This window comes from Cynocephalus volans, chromosome 1 (genome assembly GCF_027409185.1).
Source record: "Cynocephalus volans isolate mCynVol1 chromosome 1, mCynVol1.pri, whole genome shotgun sequence".
Lineage (NCBI taxonomy): Eukaryota > Metazoa > Chordata > Mammalia > Dermoptera > Cynocephalidae > Cynocephalus > Cynocephalus volans.
The window spans coordinates 52,704,089-52,728,791 of record NC_084460.1 but is presented as its reverse complement, the minus strand read 5'-3'; the positions used below and the strand labels follow the sequence as shown (position 1 = coordinate 52,728,791).

The window sequence follows — 24,703 nt, the reverse complement described above, 5'->3', positions numbered from 1 at the left end:
ATGTCTCTTCCTTTAACACACATTCAATAGGCTAAATCCAGACAGTCACCACACTGGGACTCTACAGATAAACGAGGCCATGTGATTTAGCCTCAGGAAGCAGGACTGTGCAGGCTGTTGCCCTTGGTCTGAATCTAGATTGAGTCTGACTAGCCAGAGGCTGGGGGCTGAAATGGTGGGGTCCAGGAGAACTGGGATCAGGCAGGTGAGGCTGTCATCATCAGCCCCAGGGCAAAATAGACGTGGCCCTTGTTCAGCCCCACATTCCACCCAGGTTCATGGGGGTGACTGCAAGGGTCCCACACCCCACGGCTGGCCCTGCTGTCGGGATACCGTCTACCCACAGTGGACGGCTCTGAGAATCTCAGGGCATCTTCAGAGGCTACATCCAGGGCGAGTCCTCCCTCAGGGGCTTCTGTTTCCCATGCTGTACAATGTGTGGTTGGACTTTGTACCATCCGGATCCTGACAGTCTGTGGGTACCTGGTGGTATCCTCAAATATTCATTACCCCACAGTATCATGAGTGTTTAGCTTTTTCTTTAGAGGAGGCCAAAAACCCACCACTTTAGGAGACGCCACCTGGATGATATCCCAGAGACAACTGAGCTGGATGTTCTTGCTCCCATGAACAACCTGGGCCCCTTCAGTCATGGAGGTGGGAGAGGTGACGTGGGAGGAGGAAAGCCCCGGCCGGCAAGTCTCTTTCTACTCCTTTTACACCCAGAGCGAGGTGAGAGGTGTTGAGACCCAGCCCAGGGCATCACTTTGTCTCAGTGACCCTCTGAGGCCTCAGTGGGCTAACAGGGGCTCCCAATGGGCTTCCCGGGCCTGCTGGGATTCGGCGGCCACCTCAGCACTTCCAGGGTGGTGGGGAAAATGGCTGGAGGTCAGGGAGGCAGCCCGCGTGGCTCAGGCAGAGGGAGGGGACGCAGAAGTGGTGAGTGCCTGCTGAGCACGGGGGAAAAAGCATGTAAGCACGTCTGCCGACCCTAGCCCCAGGGCCTGCGGCGAAGGCTGTGGAGACCCCAGAGCCCAATGCCTGAGCCCTTTTCCTACAAGAGCAGGAGGCCGTGTGCGGCTCGGCTCAGAGTCACTACCACTCCTGAGGAGTGGGGCAGGGGACACCCGAGAGGCTGTGAAACCAAGCGCTAGGGCCGTACTTCTGCTTCTGGTTCCTGCTTTCACTGTGAAGAGTTTCGTTAGAAGGGACCCTTTCCAGGCATCTTTGGGAGGTGGAACATGAAACTCAAGATTTATATGTGTCAATTGAAATTTTCCTTTAGAGGCGTTTTCGAGAAGGATCCCGCCTTCCCTCTCTGGGAAAGGTAAATGTCTCTCTAGAAAGGACCCGGGCCTTAGGGGAACTGAGTTCAGAAAGCCAGGCCAGGGCCTAATTCTGTGGGGACAGCAGCCTCCCCAGGGCCTCGGAGAGATGCCGCTGGCCCGAGCAGACCTGGGCCTGGATGGGACGCTGGGGTCTCTCTCCGGGCCGGGGTCCCACGAACCCAGGCCTGAGGCGGCCCATCCCATCCTGCAGCCCCGCACCCGGCGCCAGACCCCCGAGAGTGAGTGACGTTCTGCAATCACGGGCTCAGCTCTCTCGCGTGGCTGGCGGTGGGGTGGGGTCTGGGGTCCAGCTCTGTGTCCTCGGGCACGACCCCGACCTCGGGCGCCCGGGGGCGGACCGGGGTCACCGGGCGGGGCAGGAGCGGCGGCGGGACGGCCACGCCCCGGGGTGTGTCCGGCCGCGGCCTCCGCCTTCAGGGCCGGGCGGGGCGGGCACAGGGCGCGTGGCCGGCGGGGCGCGGGGTGGAGGCCGGCGGGACCAGCGCGGGGTCTGGGACCGGAGTGGGACCTGGGACCGGCGCAGGAGCCATGGCGTCGTGCGGGCCGGGGACGCCGCCGCTGCTGCTGCTGCTCGTGCTGCTGGCGGGCGCGGCGCGGGCTGGCCTCTACTTCCGCCCCGGCCAGTCCTGCTACCGGCCCCTGCGGGGGGACCCGCTGTCGCAGCCCGGGAGCAGGTGGGCGCCGGCGGGCGCGGGAGGCAGCCCCTAGGGGGTGGCCTATCTTCCCAGGCCTTTCGAGCTTGCCCCCAGTGCCCGGCAGTGCTTAGGGAGCATTGGTTCCCTCATTTTGGGCTTGCCCGGCCTCCAGGGTCACCTGGTGGTTGAGGTGCTCACCCCCGTCCCTTGCATTTGGGGGCAGGGAGTAGGGTGCTGAGGGGGGCTGCCTATGCCCTATTGCACCAGGAGCCCCAGTGCTGATTTTGGTGGTTGTGGTCTCTTCCCAGGACATACCCTCGGCCTCATGAGTTCCTGACCCCATCGGATCTGCCCAAGAGCTGGGACTGGCGTAACGTCGGTGGTGTCAACTATGCCAGCATCACTAGGAACCAGCACATCCCCCAGTACTGCGGCTCCTGCTGGGCCCACGGCAGCACCAGCGCCATGGCAGGTAGGTGGCCTGGGCCTAGCTCTCCGTGATTGGCCCTGCACAGCACCTGTGCCATGACAGGCAAGTGGCTGCCACTTGACTGGGCCAGGGAAATCTATACAGCCTTCCTCCCAGTCAGCACAGGCAGCCACAGTTCGGGGTTCCAGGCTTGTGATTCGTGCCAGAGTTTAGCCGGGTCTGGGAGGTGCCTGGGCTTCTCTGGCCTAGAGGAGCTGGCCTTCGCCCTCTGCCCAGGTGACACAAGCTGGGTCATTCTGGTGGTTTCCACTGTGGGCCTTTGGGTGACAGGGCTAGTACTGAAGCTCAGTGACAAGAGGCTCCCAGGTGACCTGTCTCCCCCAAAGCTTGTGACCCCAGCCATTGGGAAAGAACCAGAAATGCAAAGTTACCAAGCCTGTCTTTGGGGACATGGAAGTGAAACTGCTCTCAGCAGCAGTTAATATTTAAGATGAATGCCTGTCTTGGGCTCGGAATTTTGAGTAAGGCTGGCTGGCTGCAGCCCAAGGCCTAACCTGGTCACTGCTCCCAGCCTGGCCAGTTTTCTCACCTGGACCTTGGCCTCTGGCCACACCTGGCTGCTACATCTGCCTTGGGAGAGAAGGTATAAGCAGGGCAGGCTGCAAATCATCCCCAGGCGTACCCTGTAGCATTTAGGAGGGGCCCTAACCTCTCCAGTGGCAGCCCCATGGTACAGGTGCCTGGAATTCCACTGGAGTTTGGTCCAGGGAGGGCTGGCAGTTGTTGCCTTCTCCCCTGGCTTTGCATCTCAGTGGTCAGGCTTGTCATAGGTGTAGCCTGTGTTAAAAGGATTGACAACTAAGAGGCTGCTGCTGCTTGCCAAGGCTTGGTGACACCTACTCGTGTGTGTATCATCTCATCTAAGTTTCAGCTGCTGTGATTGCTTTCAATTTGCAGATGAGGAAATGGAGGGTCTTTTCAGGGAGATCAGGAGACTTGGCCATGATGTGAGTGACAACTGGGATTCAAGCCCAGAAGCCCAGGCCAGAAGTTTTGCTGTGCTCTGTCTTTAGGATGAGGGGTTCGTGCTGGTGACATCTCTCTCTGGGGACTGGTGAGGAGACCCCTGGGATCCAGAGCATACTTCCGACTGTTCAGGAAGGAGGAGGAAGTGGCAGTTGTCCAGGGTGGAGGTGGAGGAGGCAGATATTCTGGACTGGGAGGACATGGAGCCAGGACCTAAGCAGCAGAAGGTCTGCAAGGCTTCGGGCGAGGCAGGCAGGATGTGGGCCTAGAGGCAGAGGATCTGGGCAAAGTCCAGGCAGAGGGTGCAGGGATGGCGTTGAGGAAGTGAGAGAGACTTTGTGGCCAAGTTTAAGAATGGGGCGAGTAGGGAGCAGGGAGAACTAGAAAGGTCAGCAGGGGCCTGTGGGGGATCGGTGATGAGATCTGCATTTGTAAAGGATGGAGGGAGGGTGGAAATGGCTCCAGGCTAGAGGTGGGCTGGTCCACCTTCAGAGGGACACTGCCCAGGGGTCAGCCCCACCACATTTCTGGAGTGGATTCTCTCCTGTAGATGACCGCTTCACTCCTCTCTCCTTAAGCCTCTCTAACATCCAACCAGTGCTCTAACATCTAACCAAAGCACTTGCTTCCTCTTTCACTGAGAAAATAGAAGCTGCTAGAAGGGGAATTCCACACGGGCCTGGCCCATCTGACAGCTGGTGCAGTCGGGCCACACTCTGCCTTCCCTCCTGTCCCCAAGGGGTCAAATGTCCAAACCCCTCACCAAGACCACCCTCCCTGTGCACAGGAGACTGTCCACCCATTCAGGGACGCTCTTCCGCCTTGAACAAATGAGGAAGAAGCCCCTTGGTCCCACCCCACTTCCTGCCACCACCACTTCTTGGCTCCTTTGGGAGGTTCCTGGGGTCATTCGACTTCCTCTTCTCCGTCCTTGAAGCCCCTCGGCCTCGCTTCCACCTCTGCCACTTCTTGCCATAGTCCCCGGGACCACCGTGTGGCAGGGGCCATGGTCATTGGCAGGGGCCACGGTCAGTGCCAGGCTCACACTCCTCGGCCCTGCTTGCTCACTGTCCCCACAGCACTGTGCACCGTCACCTTTACCACGCTCAGCCACCTCCGTCTCCCCGGCTGTGCCTGCCACTGCCTTTGCTGACTCTTCCTCGTCTCCTGACTTCTGACCACCGGGGTCGCCAGGACTGACCTCCCTCGCTTGGGTACCTGATTCCTCCAGCCTGGGGCGTTCAGGTCTGGACAACCTGTCCTGGCTGCCACCAATGTCACCCGCGGGCCCTCCAGTCCTCCCGCCATGCTTTCTGTCACTGTTTCTGTCCCTCATACAACCCCTCGGCAAATACTGGGGGTTGCACCTTCAGCAGCTGTACAGAGCTGGCCCGTTCGCTTCCGGCCACCCCACAGGCCTTGCCACCAGGGCTCCCTGATGGGTGTCCCGGCTCCTGCCCTTGCCTCCTGCCCCGTCTCCAACTGCTAGAATGAGCCCGAGAAAACCCAAGTCACATCACGCCGTTCTTCCTCTGGAAACCCTCTCCAGCTTTCACTCGATAAAAGAATCCTTCTTGACCTCCAGAGCCTGTGCGGTCTGGCCCTGGCTGCTCCCATGCTGCTCGCAGTCCTGGGGATGTCGCCTCAGTGAGTCCCCATGGCCACCCTGTGTACATGCTTTTTCATTTCCTCCCAGTGCTTTGTACTCCACACGCTCAGATTTGCTCTTCCTCTTGTGTCTGCCATGGGGACGCAGCGTCAGGGGCGGGGGTGGGCTCTTTGCCTATGGGGCACTCCTGGCACACAGTGCGGCAGGGGTGCACAGGGGATGTGAGCAAGTGTGTGGGTGCTAGGGAAGATGGGAGGGTGGGGGTGGAGGGTGCTGTCTGGCCTGGGAAGAAGCATGCACACCTCTGCGGGTGAGGCACGAAGGGAGAGGTCTGAGCTGAACTGTCCCTGCATCACCTGCAGGGAGAGAGTCAGTGAGGGAAGGGAAGGGGCTCTGGGTGGGCCATGGGCCGGCCCCTGGCTCCCCCCACAACTGAGATGGGGCTGTGAGGCAAAGCACCTGGAGACACATGTGCTCCTAAAGGCCAGGCGGGAGATGCTTCCAGAAGGATGGAGCGGCCACTCTGCTGACTGCTGCTGGGGAGGATTGGGCCAGATGAGGATGGAGAGGTGACCATTAGGGTTGGAAGCATGGAGGTGTGAACCTGGACAGGAGCAACTTGAGCAGAAGGAAGGGATTGACAGCCTATGCGGTAGGTGTGGGCTGGGGACAGCGGTGGAGATGGCAAGGGCCTCTGTCTCAATGGTCAGTGAAGCTAACAGCTGCGTGAGGGGATGGGGTGGGGTCAAAGGTGTCTTAAGAGAGGCAGGTCTGAGAATTGTGCAGATGCCCACCCACTTGGGGGGAGGGTTGCTGATGAGGGAGGAGGCTGGAGGGAGCCAAGTCACTGGGAGAAAACAGGATGGGGCCTGGGACCCAGGTGCCTTAGGCAGGCAGGGACACGCTGTCTGCTGTCATGAGAAGTGTGTTTGCAGGTGCAGGAAGTTGGGAGGCTGGTGGCAAGGTGAGGAGTTTTTCAGTGAGGTGTGAAGCAGGCTCGTCAGATGGGAGTGGGGAAGGGGGCTGAATTCCAGAGGCACCAGGCTGGACAAAGGGGAGGAGGGCTAGTCGGATGAGGAGACATGTAGGACAGGGTGGATGGGAGTCTAGGAGGTGACACTGGATGTGGCAGGGGTGGGAGCCACCGAAGAGAAGCAAGAGGGTCACACACTCCAGGGGCTGCTCACGGGCAGGTGGAGGGACTCCCTGCTCATCATGACCCAGAGAAGGACAGGTGGGGTTGCAAGAAGAGTTCTGACTTGGAGGCAGGTGGCGTGGGCATGGCTGTAAGGTCACTGTCCTGGGAGAGTAGAGAGAGATGGTCCTGAACTGGGACAGGATTGGCCGAGAGGGCCTGAGTCCCCTCCTAGGACTGCATATGCTCTGTGTGCATGGGAAGGGAGGCAGGTCAGTCGCCCCCCGGGTGGTGCTGTCAGCAGGTGTGAGTCCAGGTATGTGGGCAGTGGAGCACGGACATCAGCTATCATGGGCTAGCTGCTCAGAGCCCTCTCCTTCCTCTGGTGCCCTCGAGGGCTGGGTCCCTGCAGGCTGTCCCCAACCCCCTGGACCGTCTGGACCTTCCCTGGGGCTCACTCGACTCCCTGAGCTGTGCTTGTACAGGAGGTGTCCCTCTCGGCCCCCTCCACACTGGCTCTGTCTTTGGTGCCCAGCCCAGCTGGCACAGGTGGTTGAGTATTCGGTCATTCAGTCCTTCAGCGGGCACTTCTCAGGTGTCTGCAGGGCTCGGCTGTGTGCGCAAGACAGCCCCGGCACTGCCCTCGAGGTGCTTGCGGTCATGTGGTGTGGGTAGACACATGTGCTGGAGAAGCGCCAGGGAGGCCTCTCTGGGGAGCAGCAGCCAGGCTGAGCTCTCCAGGAAGAGGTCACCTTGGGAGAGGCCTCCCAGAGAGGGATGTGGGCAGCTGGAGCCCTGTGTGCAGGCAGGAAGCAGGACCATTCGGGAAGTGGGTGGAGGAGGAAGGGAGGGAGTGGGTGCTGACTGGGGTGGGGGGTTGCTGACCCGGGGTGCTGACCATTGCAGATCGGATCAACATCAAGAGGAAGGGCGCGTGGCCCTCCACCCTGCTGTCGGTGCAGCATGTCATCGACTGTGGCAATGCTGGCTCCTGCGAGGGGGGCGACGACCTGTCGGTGTGGAAGTATGCCCACCAGCACGGCATCCCCAGCGAGACCTGCAACAACTACCAGGCCAAGGACCAGAGTAGGCACCTCCCGCACCCCACAGCACCCTCCCCTCTCCATTCCCTCTTCCAGGGAAAGTGTGGCCAGAGCCCAGGCTGACCCCTTTCTTCTAATGCTCTGTGGTTGGGACACTGGGGAAGGCCTAGGGCAGAGATCGCAGCTCCTGGGAGAGCTGGGGCTCCTGACCCTCCAAGCTGGCTGCAGCCTCTCCCTGCAGAAGCCCCTCTCCCACCTTGTACCCAGCAGGGCTGCAGCCTGTAGTCCTTGTTGAGAATACCTACCATCAAAAAAGCCTGGCACAAGGGGTCTGAAGGGCATCACTGTCCTGTGTCTCCAGACTGTGGAAGAACCATGCCCCTGTGTCCCTGTGGCCGGGCCTGGATGTGGTGTTGGGGTTCTGACATATTGGTACTTTGGTAGTTTTATGGGCCTTTGTCAGGGGAAGGTGCAGGTGGTCTTATGAAGGGAAGACTTAGATTTCCAGGAGCTGGACAGAGAGAGCAAGTGGCCCAGCTGGAGCACCACCTCGGCTACCCTGGGACTGGGCCAACCTGGGCTGTGCCCGTACAGGTATATCTGCTACGTGACAAGCAGACCCGAGCTGGCCTGGGATCCCTGAAGTTGGCACATTCCATTCAGGCTGCTCCCCTTGGAAACCAAAGGAAAGAAAAAGTCCAGACCCCAAACCCATAATTGGCCATTTTAAGCCACCCAACCCTCAGATCACCTCACAGCCAGAGCAGAGAACAAAGGGTCAAAAGGGAAGGGTCAAAAGGCCCTTGGCGACAGGAGGGGGAAGAGCCCAGATGCTGTCACCTCCAGCCCCCTTCCCCAGAGGGCGCTCTGGACATCACCCCATGCCAGCAGGTTCCCTGTCTGGCCTCCCGGGCTGTATTGCACAGCTGGAAGGGATTCTCCTGGGCTGGCTGGGCGAGTCCTTTGTTGAAGTGGTAAACCCAGCAGGAGTGAGACCCAAGAAGGGTGACAGAGGAAGAGATGAGGGAAGGCCCTGTGAAGACCAGGTTGTACCTGGGGCCATGCCCGCCCCATCCCCCCAAAACTGGTCTCATCCAGCCGAGGCCAGGCCCCTCTGATCATACCTAGCCTGACAGAGGCGGATGGAGCTCCCAGAAACCTGTTTGCAATAAATAGTCTTGTCTTTGTATTAGCAAATGTGGCCACAGATCCATCATTTTCCAATTGTCCTGGGCACTAAGCATTTGGTGTCCAAGGGACGAATTTAATCCTCAAGGAGTTTACTTTCCTGGGGGAAGAATCTGGACAGATATGTAACTATAACAGAAATACAAGAACAAAACAGTGGAAGGCAGGCTGAGGGCCAGGGCAGGGTAGGTGGGCGAGAAGTGAACATCTGGGGTCTGGGAAGAATACAGCAGCTGTGCATTTCTTTTCTTTCTTTTGTTAAAACCTAGTTCTTATTACCTCTCAAACCAAAATAAGAAAATGCCTATTTTTCCCCCAAATGTACTGGCCTATTTATTCACTAGCCAGCAATAGAATCATCTTATTAAGTGCTAATAATTTGATTATGCTTAATTTTCAGCTATAAAGTATTATGAAAAAGGTTCCTCTCCCAGCCTTCAAAGGAAAAGAAAAAAAGGCTTTTCAGTGCCTACTATGCACTAATTAATGTTTGTCTTCTTTCTTTTCTGCCAAAGCCTGGGAAGAGTTTTTCATAACTCCTTTACAGCTGAAAGAAGAGCATAATTTATTTACCTAATGGCAAGATGGTTTCTGTTATTAGCTAATGAATGGTAGGGTAAATTAGAAAAATGGAGAGTGGACATAGCATGCTTTTTTGTTAGTGGATTAATGAGGAAACAGAATCACACTGATTTTCTTGCTCTCCCATAGAGTGCGACAAGTTTAACCAATGTGGGACATGCAATGAGTTCAAAGAGTGCCATTCCATCCAGAACTACACCCTCTGGAAAGTGGGTGACTATGGCTCTGTCTCTGGGAGGGAGAAGATGATGGCAGAAATATACGCGAATGGTCCCATCAGGTGAGGAGAGGTCCCACCAGGTGAGGCTGCAGCAGTGTACACATGTGCAGGTGCACGTCGTTTTCACCCGTACTTCTGGCCAATTTTACTCACTAGGCTTGGAACAAAGCTGCCACATAGTTTCACCTCTAAGAACTCCAGTTTCCTCAGAAGTAAAACTGAGGTCATAACTAATCTCCCCCTTATGGGATTACTATGTGAAATACACAGATGACCAGCTCTGCAAGCTGCAGCAGGTGTTGTGGAGTTGGTGGGGTTGTTTCAGCAGGGAAAACACTAACAGCAGAAGTTTATCCAGATCGTCTGCTATGCACTGAGTTACTGTTTGTAACGATGAAAATTCTCTCAATTTAAAGTGGTGATTCTTTAAATGCTTGCTCTCAGCTGCGGTATTATGGCAACAGAAAGAATGGAGAACTACACGGGAGGCATCTATGCCGAATACAACGATATGGCCTACATCAACCATGTCATTTCTGTGGCTGGGTGGGGCATCAGCGATGGCACTGAATACTGGATTGTCCGGAACTCATGGGGCGAACCATGGGTAAGATGTTTTCACTTCCTCAAGGTCATACCTAGAAGAATTCTGATACTCCTTGATTGGTTTGTTGACTCCTGGCTGAGAACTGTGGCCTTGAGCAGAGGAGCTTCTTGCTGCAGCCCAGTCTCTCACCTGTGGCGCGAGTGACATTTGGGGCCAGATACCTCTTTGTTGTGTGGGCTGTCACTGTCCTGTGCACTTTAGGGTGTTGAGGAGCATCCTGGGCCCCTCCCCACTAGCTGCTAGTAGTTCCTCCCTTAGCCCCATGTGTGACGACCCCAACTGTCCCCACACCACTGTGCGGCTGCACTTCGGCTACCTCTCTCTTCGCAGTCATCTCTTTTTCCCGTCGTAGTTTAGGTCTCCTAAGCAGTACTATGTAGGTTTTTCAAAATTACTTTTGAATTGGGTCAAAAAAAAAAAAAAAAAACCTAGGGGAGATAAGTTAATTGGCAGGGTTTTAATTTTTAAGACCTAGTATCAACCATTAAGTTTAAGAAACATAAATTCATTACTATGGAACGGGACATGGCGGGTGCAGAAGTGATGGGATGTTGGTGTTTCTTAGTCAGTGACTACAAGTGGGGTGCTGGCACATGGGTAGGTAGGTCATCTGGTGTAGCAAGTCGGCTTGCTTTGTCACACCAATTAGCTTTTGGCATGGAGGGCCCTCCTGTTAAATAATAACCAAGTGAAATATTTCACAAAAGACATTTCCGAATAGGGCTCATGGGAAGGGTGAGGGTGGCTGAGTGGGTTGTTTGGGTCCCTGGTGTCCTCCCAGGCTGTGCTGCATGGTGGAGGAACAGGGGCTGGGACAGAGGACGAGCTGATGCACGGTTTTCACTCCTCCCACAGGGCGAGAGCGGCTGGATGAGGATTGTGACCAGCACCTACAAAGATGGGAAGGGTGCCAGCTACAACCTTGCTATTGAGGAGAACTGCTCATTTGGGGACCCCATCGTTTAAAGTGGACATCTCTGGGAGGGCAGTTTTTTAAGAAATTATAACATGAACCATAACCACAGGGGATGCTACCATTGTGGGCAATAGGCTGATTGGCAGGAACTGGGGTGACTGATAGCGATATTGGACAGCTGCAGTGGCACTGAACACCTATACGATGCCTGTCAACATGAGGCCCGATGCTGTACCGGCTGCAAGGGCATTCCCAAGAGCTGAAGACAGGATGACATGAGCACCTGCATAACAACAGCAGTCAGCGACCTGGGGAAGAAGTGATCCGCAGGACAGCAAATTATGGAACCCCAATTTTCTTTAGGAGAAGGCTTGGTATCTTGGTATTTTGTATTTGGCAACTGTGGTCTATAACATGGCATTTAAGAGGTAAAAGTTCATGCTTATCACCAGTTCTTATGTCACCTTGGAATCAATGGGGTGGGGGGCAATTTTGAATTGCCCAAGTGATGAATAAAATAGCTAACCTCACAACAGACTGAGCCTGAGCACGCCTTATTCACACACAAGGACAATGTGATATCAGGACCTACACCTTCCAACCCAGCAGAAAGGCTTTTTAAAAACTTATTTATTTGTTCTTAGCAAATTAAAACAGTAACAACAAATCACCAACTAATCGGGTTCTTTCAAAAAAACCTAAGTCAGCTCTGAAAGTAAGTAGTTCACTGAAATGTCTCAGTTTCTGAATTCCCGCCACCCCTGGGCTGATAGTCGGGTGCATCCCGTGAAGCAACTCAAACCTAGTTCTTACACTGAGGGAAATGAATACTGTAAACAGGATTTAGGGGCAGTACTGGATTTACAACAAAGAGAAGGGACTTCTTGTAGTAGCAGTTTTCCACTTATACTGCTAACATTTTCCTTTTTAAGAAAGGTCATCTGCCTCCTCCCTGCAGAGCCCATCTCCAAGGTGCTGGTTGAGCCTCTTCAAACAGCAGTTCCTTGGAAGGGTCACCTTGAATGTTCTGCAGCTCTGGAGGATGCTCTAAATTAGTTGACCATGATGAAGTTAGATTTGCAGTGAGCTTTAAGAGAAGAAAACAGTCACTGGGTTAGAAACAGGAGGTGACAAATGAAATTTACTAATGTGGTAGAGGAGTACTCAGGTCAGCCTTACCTATAAATTCCGTCACAGGGTCATGCTCGCCTTCTGTTTTAATGGTGCCTGCGATGCTGTCATTTTCCAAGATGGGGAGGAAAAGCTGCACAAAGTCAGAGGTGTACGGAGGGGCAATGACATCCAGTACCTACGTGGAGAAAACATGGCCTTACTCCTCTGCGCAGCCCGTGTGGGGCGCTGATCGACGTGTGGGTGAAATGGCAATCAGTTTGGACACAAGTCCCTCTCCTCCCCCGCCCTTTTGCTTCCTTGATGACAACACTAGTCTCCAACATTACAACACCCGGGGTAGTAACGCAGGTAACACACATAAGACAGTTCCTGCAGGTGGGAGGTGCTTGGTAAATTGTTATCTGTCATTGTCATCACCATGATTATCAGAAAGCACAGTTCTCAGATTCAGGTACAAAATGAACTAAATTAAGCCAAAAGGGCACTGCTACTGTCAACAGTATGAAACATGAAACCAACGGTGTATTGCTGACCTCAGTGACAAAATAGCGAATGAGTGAAATGTCAGTGTCCAGCTTCTCCAGACACTTTCGGATGTAACTGACAACAGGAAGTACATAACCTCGACTCAGCAGGTGAACCATCCTGTCCAGCAGGGTCTTCTTCAACTCAAGCTACGGAAGAGTGGGGGCAGAGATGCTGGTCAGGATGGGGTCCTCTTCAAGCCTCCCAACAAACCCCACGGGGTGCCCACTCACCTGCTCCATCACATCCAGCTGAGAGTGCTCAGTCTCAAAAAGCTTAACAAGCAGCTGCAGGACCTGGGGGTGCAGGAGCTGGTGGCAGGTGCTGATCTACAAACAGGCCAAAGACAGCCTGGCTGAGCGGTGTGGTCAGGCCTTTGGGTTGAGTGCAGGGAACCACCCTCATGGTGATCGCTGCCGATGACAGGCCCAGGGCCTGCCAGTTTCTATGCCACTCCTCAGGCTTCCAGTAACACTGGATAAAAATTTAGAAATCTACACAGTCAATGAAACTAGATCCTTAAAAAGAAAATCCTCATGTAGGATAGAAATGACTAGTTTTGAAAAGAGTATCTTCTGAACTCACTGACTAGATGCCGTGAAAGTGACACAGACACCCTTCAGGTCTCACTCACCTCATCCAGCAACGCCAGGTGCACCGGTGTATGGTCCGTCTGTAGTTGAAAGTACCTTGGTTCTGACACGGTCCAATCCACCCATTTCAGCACACCCATTGCTACTACTGGAAACCTACAGGTAAATAAGAATGCTTCCTTTAAACACAGCTAAAAAAAAAAATACCAAGACATGCTAGAAAAGCATTAAAGGGTTAACAAACAAACAAACTCAAACTATCCCATCAATTCGCCCTTCAGTGTGCTTTGCCTAGGAGTTGCTTACTAATGAAAACAGTCTGATCAGATCAGCAGCCTCCCAAACGTGCAGGGCGAGGAGCAGACCTCAATTTTCAGCTTGCTATAAACCACGTTACCAATTTAAAAGGAAAAGATCATTAATGTAAACCGCTCAGTGGGTTTGGCAGACTGGGGTTAAGTTTACCTTTATTTGGCAAACCCTTTCTTTGTCCCTTTGGAGGAGGACACACTATTTCTAGGGCACATCTGTTTATGTAATTGGCATAATCACAAAACATTTCTATCTAAGCAATACTTTGTTGGTCTGACTTTTACTATAAATAGACTCTTTTCTTCAAATCAATTTTTGTATTACTTGCTGGTCTAATTTGTGAGGATTTACTGAACAGACTTCTGGCAAGAAAACACCTGAAAATCAGCCATGCTGCTAAAGCTGTTAAAAGAAGAAAAAGAAAATGAATAAGTGTCCCTGAGGCTTTTGATATTTGAGCTTTTAATTCAAACCACCTCCTTCCCAAAGGATGAAGTTTAGCAGGAAGTCTCCTTTTGCTCACCTAATACACTGATAAAGTGTGCTGAGCTCTGCCACTAGTTCAGAGGCCCCTTTGTTCTCATTGCAACACAAATTATGAACAGTTTCGATGGCTTTTGATGTTGACTTCAGCTCATCCTTGTTGATGTTCACACGCTTGTTCTGAAAACACACAAGTTGGTGACTCCTCACATACCCTTGCTGTCAGGATATTCTGGCCACTTCTCTCTGCAATTCACCTTCCCTGTCTCTGAAGTTGGGAGTCAATTTAATTGTCAAACTTCACAGTCACACAATGTGAAGGAATGGAAAACCAATGAGACTGGTGTCGTCTGTGGCTTGGGAAATCAGTTCCGTTTCCAATTACAGTGTGTGGAAGTAATACAGATGCTACGTGCATCTTCTTGAGACCTTTGGCACTTTCACTGTTTGACGCACAAACAGCAGAAAAGACATTGCTGACACTAGACAGGCTCAAGATTTCTTGCAGCCAAAATTCCCAAATACCGAAGCAGAGGATACTTGTCTCCTAAAAGTTCACAAATTCTCAGAACTGATAGTACCTTTTTCCAGGTCTCAACTACGCTTGCTGCATAAGCCAGGATGTGGATGTACTTGTGTTTGTGGTCCTGGTTGATCCTGGCCCCTGGCTTAAACAGTGACTGCATGAACAGGTCCAGGAAGGCTGGCACCCGGATCTGAGGAGAAGCACACACATACGGGAGGACAGTGGGAGCGAAGGCGTGCGCTCATGTCCCCCCCGCAGGGCTTACTACATGGCGGGGCTCTAATGCTTTTGAAGGCTGAGCGCATGATGGGGAAGGACCAGGAAAATGACAGAAACATTTCAACAGGAATGTGCACTCATGGACTGAAAAGAATCAGAGAAACAGACTTTCCAGAGTAACCCTGCCGTTCAGCATTGGGGGTATTCCACCTTATTATTAAAATGAGAAGCAACTTACGAGTTCAACAGGAGGAGGGTCCATACTGGTGAACATCTTGTAGAGGACAGTGATGTCAGCGGGGTTCAGGGCACCTTTGGACAGCATGGCACCGAGGGCCTGGCAAGCTCTGGGGTAGGATGCGGCTGTACCTAAGGCCAATGTGATCTGACTGGCATCATGGCCTCTTGAGGGAAAAACCACATAGCCCAGCATTAACAGGAGAGCTTTCTCTTTGTTTTCTTTCTCTTTTTTCTTTCTTTTTTAATTTAATGCTTTAAATTGTTGGGATCCCTTTGTCTTTCCATATTTCTGTCATTCACTGGTATCCTGACTGACCCATGAAAACAACATTTAGAGCAAACTGGGAAAGAATGACTCAAATACAGCTTGCAGACTCTATAAAAGGAACCACACACTTTTTAAATATCTTATTAATACTATATTAGTAGCAGAAAATAAAGCTAATAAGAGCTAAATTTGTTCTGTAAGATATGGACTACAATGTAATAATTAGTTACTGAATAACTAGTTCAGAACCATGTTATTTGCTATTGATGAATCCCAATACATGAAAACACAGGTCCACAAATCCACTGAACTGGAGAATAACCAAGTATTTATGAAACAGTCATCAAAGCAACACTTTAGAAAGTAAGCTCTCCATGTGTATTTAAACTACCCTGACTTTTTCCAGCTCTACCAGAGAAAAGGAAGTTTACCTATAGGCCAAACAGAAGAAGCTAGAAGTGCTGGCTATGGAACTAGGGCCAAAGGAGGGCTTAGTGGGGAGCACTAGGGAGGGGCAGGGCAGGCAAAACCGGCCTCTCACTTCTCCTGGGCGAAGCGCTGCACTTCCTGAGCGATCCTACGCACGGCCGAGCCCCCTTGCTCCTCCTGGGCCAGCACTGACATCATGGCCTGGGCAAACAGGTATGTGTGCTCCCCGTGGCAGACCATCTTCTGAAAGATCACAGGGGTTTGGGGTCTCACTGTTGCCGCACTGACAAGTGTAGACAACAGTCCTCAGGCAGGGAAGACAGGATCGTAGAAGGTGCCTCTGCCCTGGAAAATCTCAAAAGGGAAGGAATATCTCATGCAAAAACAGCCTCTTTCTAATCTAAGAGTCATAAAGAACTTACGGCAAACTCAGGGAGATTTTTTTCCAGGTTTTCCTCTCCTCCATCTAAAATTGTAGCTAGAGAGGTACGAAGTACTCTGGAGAACACCTCCAGCTGCTGGCATGCTGTGGACACGCTGGTTATCTCCCCTTGGTAACCTGCGTCAGAAATCAGCTACAAACAGAAGTGAGAAGTCACAGGTCAGCGTGAGGTGAGCACAGCTGGCCCAGAAAGCCAGCTTGTCAGCCTGCAGTGAGGTGGGACAGCCAGTGTGGGCCTCCAGTCTCAAACCTCTTCTCTGATCCCTGCTTGGCCACCATCTGGGCTTGTGACCCAGGTTAACCACCTCTCCTCGGTTTCTTCATGTGTGAGAGGAAGAACATGGACCAGGCATGCTTAAAGGCTCCTCTCAGAACATAACAGACACTACGTATGTCGTTGCTAAATCCTAAAACAGTCAGTGTGGACCCCAAAACACAGATACAAATTCTATGCTTTTCTTTCTCAATGTATGGCCGACTAAAGGGAAAAGATGAAGACCTTTATCAAAAAAGCAAGTATGATCTTTCAAAGGAAACAGACCACCAACCAACCAAAAATAACATTCCTTCATAAACATTTTTTCTACTCTCCAAGTCTAGAATTTTTCTTACCTTCACAGTAAAGTTAAGCATCAAACAGTCTGGGTGGGCTTCAGCCAGCTTATAGAAAAGATCTCTCCATGTGGTGTGTGCAATCATTTGTTCAAGCCATGCTGGGGTCTGCCAACAAACCAACGAGCAGCCAGATGAGAAGCCTCACTCGAGTGAGGGAGGGTTACGTTGTATAAACAATCACAGGACAGTCCAGCTAGAAGAGCCCCATGAGTGCCTGGGTCTGGAGGAAGCACACACAGGGCTGGTTACAGCCACATGGTTTGCCAACGGCAGAAGAGCCCCAGAACGTCCACTCACGCTTTCGGAAGATGCGACTCAACACGAGTGGGCACTGAAAGGTGCTTCCCAGGAAACACCGCGAGTCCAGTGGAAGCATGTACACAGTGGAGCTGTATCACACGCACAATTAACTCATGCTAAATCGGCTGTATGCCCTTGGCAAAGAGGAAAAGGCAATTTAAATAGCACAGGTGATTTTGCCCATCACCACGTGTAGTGGCCATGAAAATGTGCCTCTCAGCTCTTCTCCTGTGTGACTGATGGAGCCAGGGGCTGCACTCTGAATCGCCGTCCTGTTTGTGCTGAGGCCAGGCTCCCATGGCTGCCCACAGCCACTGACAGTGCAGTAAGGCTCCTTGCCCAGGCTTTCCCAGGAGACTGTACTGGGTGACTGGCTTAAGACTACCCCCTGACATTGCTAAAACTCTGAAAACTTCACTGTGGACTGAGGCTCTTCCTGATGACCCTCCTTCCTGCCCTCCAGCCTTCACAGGGGTCAGCCCTACAACTTGGCTCCCCCAGCCTCCTCCAGCCCTTGCCCATCCTCCCTCCCAGGAGTTTCCTCCAAACCTCCTGCGTGTCTAACCCTGTCTCAGCATCTGCTTCTTGAAGGACCCAAATGAGTACTCCACATCACTCCCAGAACTGTGCCTAAGAGCAAGTGGGATGCAAGAGCCTGCTGTTCCTTCTCTCAGCCTTGGCACCTGAGTGCCTCTTGCCTGCAGCATGGCCCTACACCCATGACGTGTTCCAACGGCAATGCTGACCACTGCAGCTTCCGTCTCTACCTCTGACTTTAGTGCCCAACTCTTACATTACTTACATGATAGGGCACTCTCCACTGTGCCCGTGCAATTAGCAAAAGTCCCTAGGAACTGGTATTAGACAAAGAAAAAATAGTCCTCACCTCTCCTTCTTCAGTGAAAATAGAATCTGCTTTGCGGGGGTCAAAATGTTTGATCAATAAACTCTTCAAGTGGTTTTCCACAGTTTCCTGAACCTGCACTGGCTCAACACCTGAAAGAAAATGAAAGTACCTAGACGGACTACGGCAATCTCTCAATTCACCAGATTACTTCAGAAAAAGAAAATAGGCCAAAAGTCTCTACGTGAATCAAATATCACAGAACTGCTTCTGACCACTTACAAAAGTAAGATTTTGGATCCTTTAAAATGGTTATTAATTACATTCAGTGGTGACACCCAAAAAGGAGTGGAGCAGAACCCACAAGGATGGTCTGCCTTTGTCTACGTGGAAAGAACAGCATCTTCTTCAAAACTGTGCTAAGGAAAAGACAGATGGCCACCACAGACAGGTAGGAGGATGGAAAAACATACCCCTGCCCGGCAGGAGAGAGCAGATGCCAGCCAGGACAGACGCACTTTATCTAATCACCACAACAACAATGAATCGAACAGTTTCCGGAAAGTACTTACTTTGGTGATGTCATCTGCACCCAGTTCAGTGGATTTACAGTAAGGCTTGACTTTGATCATATTAGCTAAAAGCCATAATCATAGCCAGTCCTAAATTATCCATCACTTACTGCTTGCTATAATAGATCTCTTGAAATGACACACTGAACACACATTGCATAATCTTATAAGTCTACAACACGGTAGGGGAAATAGCTCAATGAGAATCACGTTTGCAGCCTATCTGTAAACCTCAATTACTGAATCAAAGACAAGAGTCAAGCAAATAAAAATGGGGAAGAAGTTCAGTTCTTATTTATACAACTCTTAAAAACTAGGAAAACAAAGAAGGCATTTCCAATTTATCATTATAATGATCCAAAGGTCAATTAAATGGGGGAGGGGTGTGACTAGCCAGAGCACCTGTCTGAATGAGCCACTCAGCCAGCAGGTTCACAGTCTGGGCCACTGCAGTGTAGTTCTCCGATAAGAGCTGGATAACATTCTCGGGAGACCCTCCTGCCTGAAAATACCTAGGAAAAGTAACAAAGCAGCTATTAACTAAAATGAATGTAGGTGGGCCTGGGGTGGATGACAGGGAGGTGAGGAGGCAGAAAATTAGGCTTTTAAGATTTCTAAAGTTGCCGGGGTGGGGGGTGAACCCTGGGAGCCTTTCGTTCCAGCAATGCATTATTATTACTTTATGTATCTTCTTCTGGGTCTGTTAACAAAACTTTCTCTGAATGATTCCCCCCAATACAAACACCTTTCTCACGTACCTCTTTAGAGTGTTAAAGATGGAAGGTTCCATGATATAGTCCCGGGTGGAAAATTTATGCAGGCATTCCTGCTGGACCTCTGCATCATCCTCTCCTTCTCCAGAATCATCCTCCTGCTGTTGGTAAATGCCAGGAGCCATGATCTTTCTTTAATATAAATATCCTGTAATCTCACCTTAAATCTTATATAATACTGTCTGTTTCTAAAGTATTCCACACACATGATTTCATTTAACTTTCACAACAATCTCATGAAATAGTCTGGACAAGTAGTGAATGGTTAAGAAAACGGGATCTGGAATTATACCAAGTGAGTTAGTATCACACCTCCACCTGGGCAAACTGTGTACCATGGTCACACAAGTGACCTAACCTCTCTGAGTGTCCATTTCCTCCTCTATTAAACAAGGATAATAATAATGCCTACTCTCATTTGGCTGTTGTGAAGATTCCATGACCTAATTTTTGGAAGAGCCAAGCATAGTAACTGACATTTAGTAAAAGTTCAATAGCTATTAACTATTATTATTGTTTTCACTATTGTTATTTCATACACGTCATTTAATGCTTTCCAACAAAGGCACGAGCCATGAATTTACTGAGCCATCAATTTACTGTTACAAAGTAAAGATCACTAACTTGCCTCGAATTAGCAGGCCTGAAGGGATTCTAGTTCCAATTCTGTGTGGGAGCCACCTTAGGCAAGTCACTGAATCTAAGGGCAAAGCCAGCTTCTTCATCCGCTAATGACAATGTGATGGCGATGGACTAAATGATCCCTAGGTCTGTCCAGAGTTAACTCTGTCATCCTTACTAACAAGCAAATGCTTTCTGAACAGCTGTTTTGTACTGAGCACTGTACTTGTCACCAGGGGCACCTAGCAAAATATAAGACAAGACATGGCTTTTTCTGTCAAAGGAGTTCACAAACTAGCAGGAAAGATCAACCTCCATGCAACTGACTAACAGAATGGGGTGAGAGCTGGCCCAGGGCCAAATCCAGCCCTCCTCCTGTTTTGTAAATTTTTACTGGAACACAGCTACACCATTTTTTCACTATTGTCTATGACTGCTTTCCTCCTAGAAGGGCAGAGTTGAGTAAGTGTGACAGAAACAGGCAGAGCCTAAAATATGTACTCTCTGGCTCTTTACAGAAAAGGTTGCCCACCCCTAGTCTAGACTAGTATTCTGAAAGCAGTGCTTTGGGGGCAGATGGGAGCCTGACGACTTCACAGTGAAGACTGAAGAGTCTTCTGTCAGTCCATATCTGTGCGGGGAGCCTTGAGCAAGGGTGTGAAGGAAGGCTGAACTTCACCTGAGACGCACTAATATGTGTTTGTACTCTCTGGCATCTACCTTGAGCCCTCACCTTTTCAATGACCACATCTTCCCTTGGGTCATGTCTTCTGCCTACCTATAAATCAAGAATTTAGCCTGGATCTCTCTCTCGAGCTCCAGACTCAATCAAGTATTCTTGACTCTATTCTCATGTCCATTCAGATGTCTCATAAGTACTCCAGACTCCTTAGGTCCAACACTGATCTCATGTATTGCCCCGAAGAACAGACCTTCTTCCTACAACCCATATTTTAGTAAAGGATTCCATCATCTACCTGTTACCCAGAAAGCTGGGAATCATCCTCAATTTCTCCTCCCTCACCCCACCCCTGCATCTGTCACAGAGACCCATCAATTCTGTCTCCCATATTTTTAGCCATTTAGCCCTTCTTTCCATATTTACCCTTCCTCAGTTTTGCATTCTTGCAGTAGCAATATTCCCCTAATGCCTGTCTCACTTCTTCCTTTCAATTATCTTTCACACTGATGCCACAGTGACCTTCATAAGCCACAGATCTGATGTCTTTCTGTTTAACATTTCATATCTCCCTCAGAAAAAACATCCAAGCTCTAGCATGGCCTTGCCATTCCCACTTGTTCACCAGTCCAGTCTTACCTCTTGCCACTCCCCATATGCAACCAGGAGCCAGACTAAACTATTTGCATTTCAGTAGCTGGTGGCTTCTATAGTCTGGACTTAACATCACAGTAGCCTCCCTACACATCTTCCTTCCTACGAAACCCATGTAACATGGTATCAACTGAAGACAATATGAGTCACCGACTATCTTTCAAAATCCAGCTCATGCCACCCTTCCATCACCTTTCCTAACTTTCACTCCCTCCTCCAAGCAAGAGTCACAGTTAGAATGAACATGAAATGAAATGAACATCTGGTCCACCTTTCTCATCAATGAGAGCCCACTATGGTCAATGGGCCAAATCAGAATCATGATTAATGTTCTCCAAACATGAGGCCCCCAATCTCCCATCAGTGGGATCTAGGCCTGGCTCTGCTGTTTTTGACTTGCTGGGGCAAGTAACTGGCATGCTCAATCGATAAAATGTGGGCACTGGACTAGATGGGTCTAAGAAATGCCCCAATTCTAACATTTCATGACTTGAAGGCTCAATGTGAGAAGAACTATGACATTTTGAACAAGATGTTCACTTTGGTGATCAGTAGTTTGATGAAGTGGCAATGGAGACAAAGACCATCATTTGGATCCCCCATTCCTTACTTCATTAGTTTTGTCACCTTAGGCAGGTCACTTTTGTCTCGTTTTCCTCATCTAAAAGACGTGCAAAGTAACACCCAACTTAAAATCCTGAACATGGAATAAGCAATGCATGAAGCACCTGGCCCAGGCTTTCCATTAGCTAAATCTGACTCTGTCCATTCCACCATAAGCCTCCAATTCCGTGGAATGATCCAAACAAGAATCTACTCGTGTCACTCCCTGCCCAAAACCCGTGAACGGGTTCAGATGCTCTTCAGCAGCTCTCCAGGTCCCTTCGGAATCTGCTCCCAACCTTTTGCCTCTGCTTCCACCAGGCACCCACCACACAGGCCTTCTTTCAGTTCCAGCAACACACAGCCTTTCTTTGCATGTGTACCTCGTTTCCGACGCCTGCACTGCACCACCGTCCCCGCTCTATCAAGAAAACCCCACTTCAACCTTTATTCCTTCAAAATGTCAGTTCAATATTTCCCAAACATCCTAATTGTGATTCTAGTTAAAAAGGCAAATCCCCAGGCTCCCCTCTGAACCAACTGCATGGCAGTCTCCAGGGCAGGACCTGAGAAACTGAATTTCACTCTTGCTTGCATCTCACGTGGGTCTTAAGATTAGAATAAGGTTGGGATACACTGGCCAAACTAGAGCTGCTTGCACTGGTTGTCCAGCCCCTGCCTTCCTAGGAGAACAGAATGACCCCTCCCGGGCTCCCACCCCAAACCCTGGAAGGTTTGATCTTGTCATTTAATCCAGGGATAGTCGAAATCGGCCGAAAGAGCTGAAAACAGCATGTTTACAAAACAGTAAAACACATGTAAGAAAGCCCAAAGTTCTACTTTTTCCCACGTGATGCTGGTTTGGAGTTTTTGAACTTTATTTTTGTTCAAAACCACGTGGCTCCGGGCCCAACCCTCCACCTCAGAGTCTGTGTCCTGACCGCCCTCGGGGGTAGGAAGTACCAGTGTCTCGCACTCAGCCTGACCCGGAGGGAGTGGTCCATGAGGGACGCCGAGTTTGGGGAAACTGAGGCGTCCAGTGTGGCTGCAGCCGCGCTGGGCTGGCCGGGACCCAGGTGAGCCGGGCCCGGGGCTTCCGCCTCCCCGTCCTCACCCCCGTCATCATGCAAGTGAGGAAGCGGACCCCAGGATGGGCAGCGTGGGGCCGGCAGGCGGTGCTTGAACCACACGGCGGCCAAGGGGCGGGGCGCGCGCACACGCCCCCCGCACGCCGGCGGTGTGACGCCGCGCGGGCTCGGCGGGGGCGGGGCGGGGCCGGCCTGCCGGCGGTGGCGACAAGCGACCCTCGCCGGGGGGCGCCCAGTGCTCCCGCTCACCTGGCCGCTATCCGCCTCATCGCCCCACTCGGCCGCACTCCCGAAGTAGTCCTCGTCCATGATGGCGCCCGGCGCAGCCCCCGCCATGCTCTCCCACGAGCGAGCGCGGCGCATGCGCGCGGCGGGGGGGGGTGAAAGGCCGAGCGCATGCGCGACCCCGCCCCCCACGGCCGCACGCCTCGGCGGGGCGGGGCCTGGGAATGGGCGGGCCCGCAGGTTTCGGCGCCTGGGACAAAGGGGACCGGCTGAGCGATCGGCCCCCGCTGATCCAGGAACTCTTCCTGGAGGAGTCCCAGCGATTTTGGCTCCGCGTCCGAGTGTCCAGCTAGACTCACACACTGCCCTGCCCCTACTTCACTGCGACTTTCATTCCTGAGGTTTCCTCCTCTGACAACTGGGAACAAATCCATCAAGGCCAGTGTCTAGGGCCGACGAAAATGACTTAATTTCTTTTATCATGAGCAAAAAGTACTAAATGCAGTGTGCAATAGACTTTTTATGTATTTAATTATTTATTTTTGCAGCTGACCAGTACGAAGATAGAACCCTGGACTTTGGTGTTATCAGTATCACCTCTAACCAAATGAGCTAGCCGGTCAGACTCATTTTTGATATATATATATATATATTTTGTTTGTTTGTTTTGTTTTTTTAATGGAGGAATGGCTCACGGAAGCAAAAGCTCCTAGAGCCCACAATAATCATGATGCAGCCCTCCAAAAGAGGACCTGCCTAAGGTAGCTGCTAAGGATAACTGAGACGACGCTGTTAGAAAGTCCGAAACACCATTCCTAGCAAGTAGTAGGGTCAAAAAATGATAGCCCGAAGACAATCAGGGAACGATTTGAGCAGGAAGGTTACCACCACCAGATCAGGATGCTTTGAAAGGTAATGCTCATGCTAGTAAGGAAAGGGCATCAGAGGAAAGAGCTCTAGAGAATTGCTGATGGTAACCATTTATGGGTAAGCGTTAGGCACTCTGCTTTAGTGCATGTCTTCCTTCCTTCATTCAACAACTTTATCGAAGGTGCCCTGCTGCCTGGCACTCTGCTATTCCCTGGAGCTCCATGGTGAACAGACTGGACATGGTCCTTGCCCTGGTGGAACTTACATTCTACTGAAGGAGCTGGATGGGAAACAAACAAGTGAGATAATGACAGGTGCTAGTATTCTGTGGTAATAGCAGAGACCTTGGGACAATCAGAAAAGTCCTGTCTGACGAACTTACGTTTGAGTTGAGGGTCAGATGATGGAAGGGTGGAGTCAGCTAGGACCCGGGAGAGAGCATTTTTAGAGAGCAGAACTGCCAGGGCAAAGGCTTGGCGTGTGTCATTGGGACAGAAAGGCCACTGAGACTGGCTCCTGGCAGGCCAAGGAGAAACCAGAATGAGGTAAGCAAGGCAGGCAGGGCCAGGTCTTGGTAGGGAGTTACGTCTTTATTAATAGAGGGCTATTTGTAAGGATTCAGTGCAAGAATGTATGTAAAGCATTCTGAACACAGACTTTGCATGTAGTATGTGCTCAGTAAGTATTAGTAATTGTCATGAGGATGAAACATTTGAATTTTTTTGGTTTGCTTGCTTTGAGGGAGTGACAGGACATATCTGGGTTTCAAATCCATTTCCCGTAGCTGAGGGGGCCTTATGGAGTGGGGTGAGGAAGTGAGAATACAAGAGTTAATGGTGGCTGAGAAGGGGCTGGGATGGCTGTTGTGAGATTGGGGTGAAGACCAGAGAACTTGGCAGCCTTGGGGAGGAGGCTGGGGGGAAGACCAGAGGCTGGGAAGCTGCTGCT

General features: G+C 51.2%; 2 protein-coding genes across 2 annotated transcripts; one reads left to right on the top strand and one right to left on the bottom strand.

The window, feature by feature from the left end:
• Positions 1–1,799: 1,799 nt before the first annotated feature.
• On the top strand, positions 1,800–11,265 carry CTSZ (cathepsin Z). Its single transcript, XM_063110295.1, has 6 exons — positions 1,800–2,023; positions 2,293–2,456; positions 7,091–7,270; positions 9,127–9,277; positions 9,662–9,824; positions 10,680–11,265. Exons 1-6 carry the CDS (start codon positions 1,878–1,880, stop codon positions 10,788–10,790), a joined length of 915 nt encoding a protein of 304 aa, XP_062966365.1. The 5' UTR covers positions 1,800–1,877; the 3' UTR covers positions 10,791–11,265.
• Positions 11,266–11,350: 85 nt separating this feature from the next.
• NELFCD (negative elongation factor complex member C/D) lies at positions 11,351–23,019 on the bottom strand. The gene is made up of 15 exons (XM_063094973.1): positions 22,910–23,019; positions 19,001–19,116; positions 18,645–18,754; positions 17,713–17,822; positions 16,524–16,631; positions 15,892–16,044; positions 15,582–15,712; positions 14,771–14,936; positions 14,369–14,503; positions 13,828–13,967; positions 13,034–13,148; positions 12,633–12,728; positions 12,408–12,548; positions 11,920–12,049; positions 11,351–11,827 (listed from the first exon to the last, which is right to left on the bottom strand). Exons 1-15 carry the CDS (start codon positions 22,994–22,996, stop codon positions 11,793–11,795), a joined length of 1,773 nt encoding a protein of 590 aa, XP_062951043.1. The 5' UTR covers positions 22,997–23,019; the 3' UTR covers positions 11,351–11,792.
• Between the last annotated feature and the right edge of the window lie 1,684 nt (positions 23,020–24,703).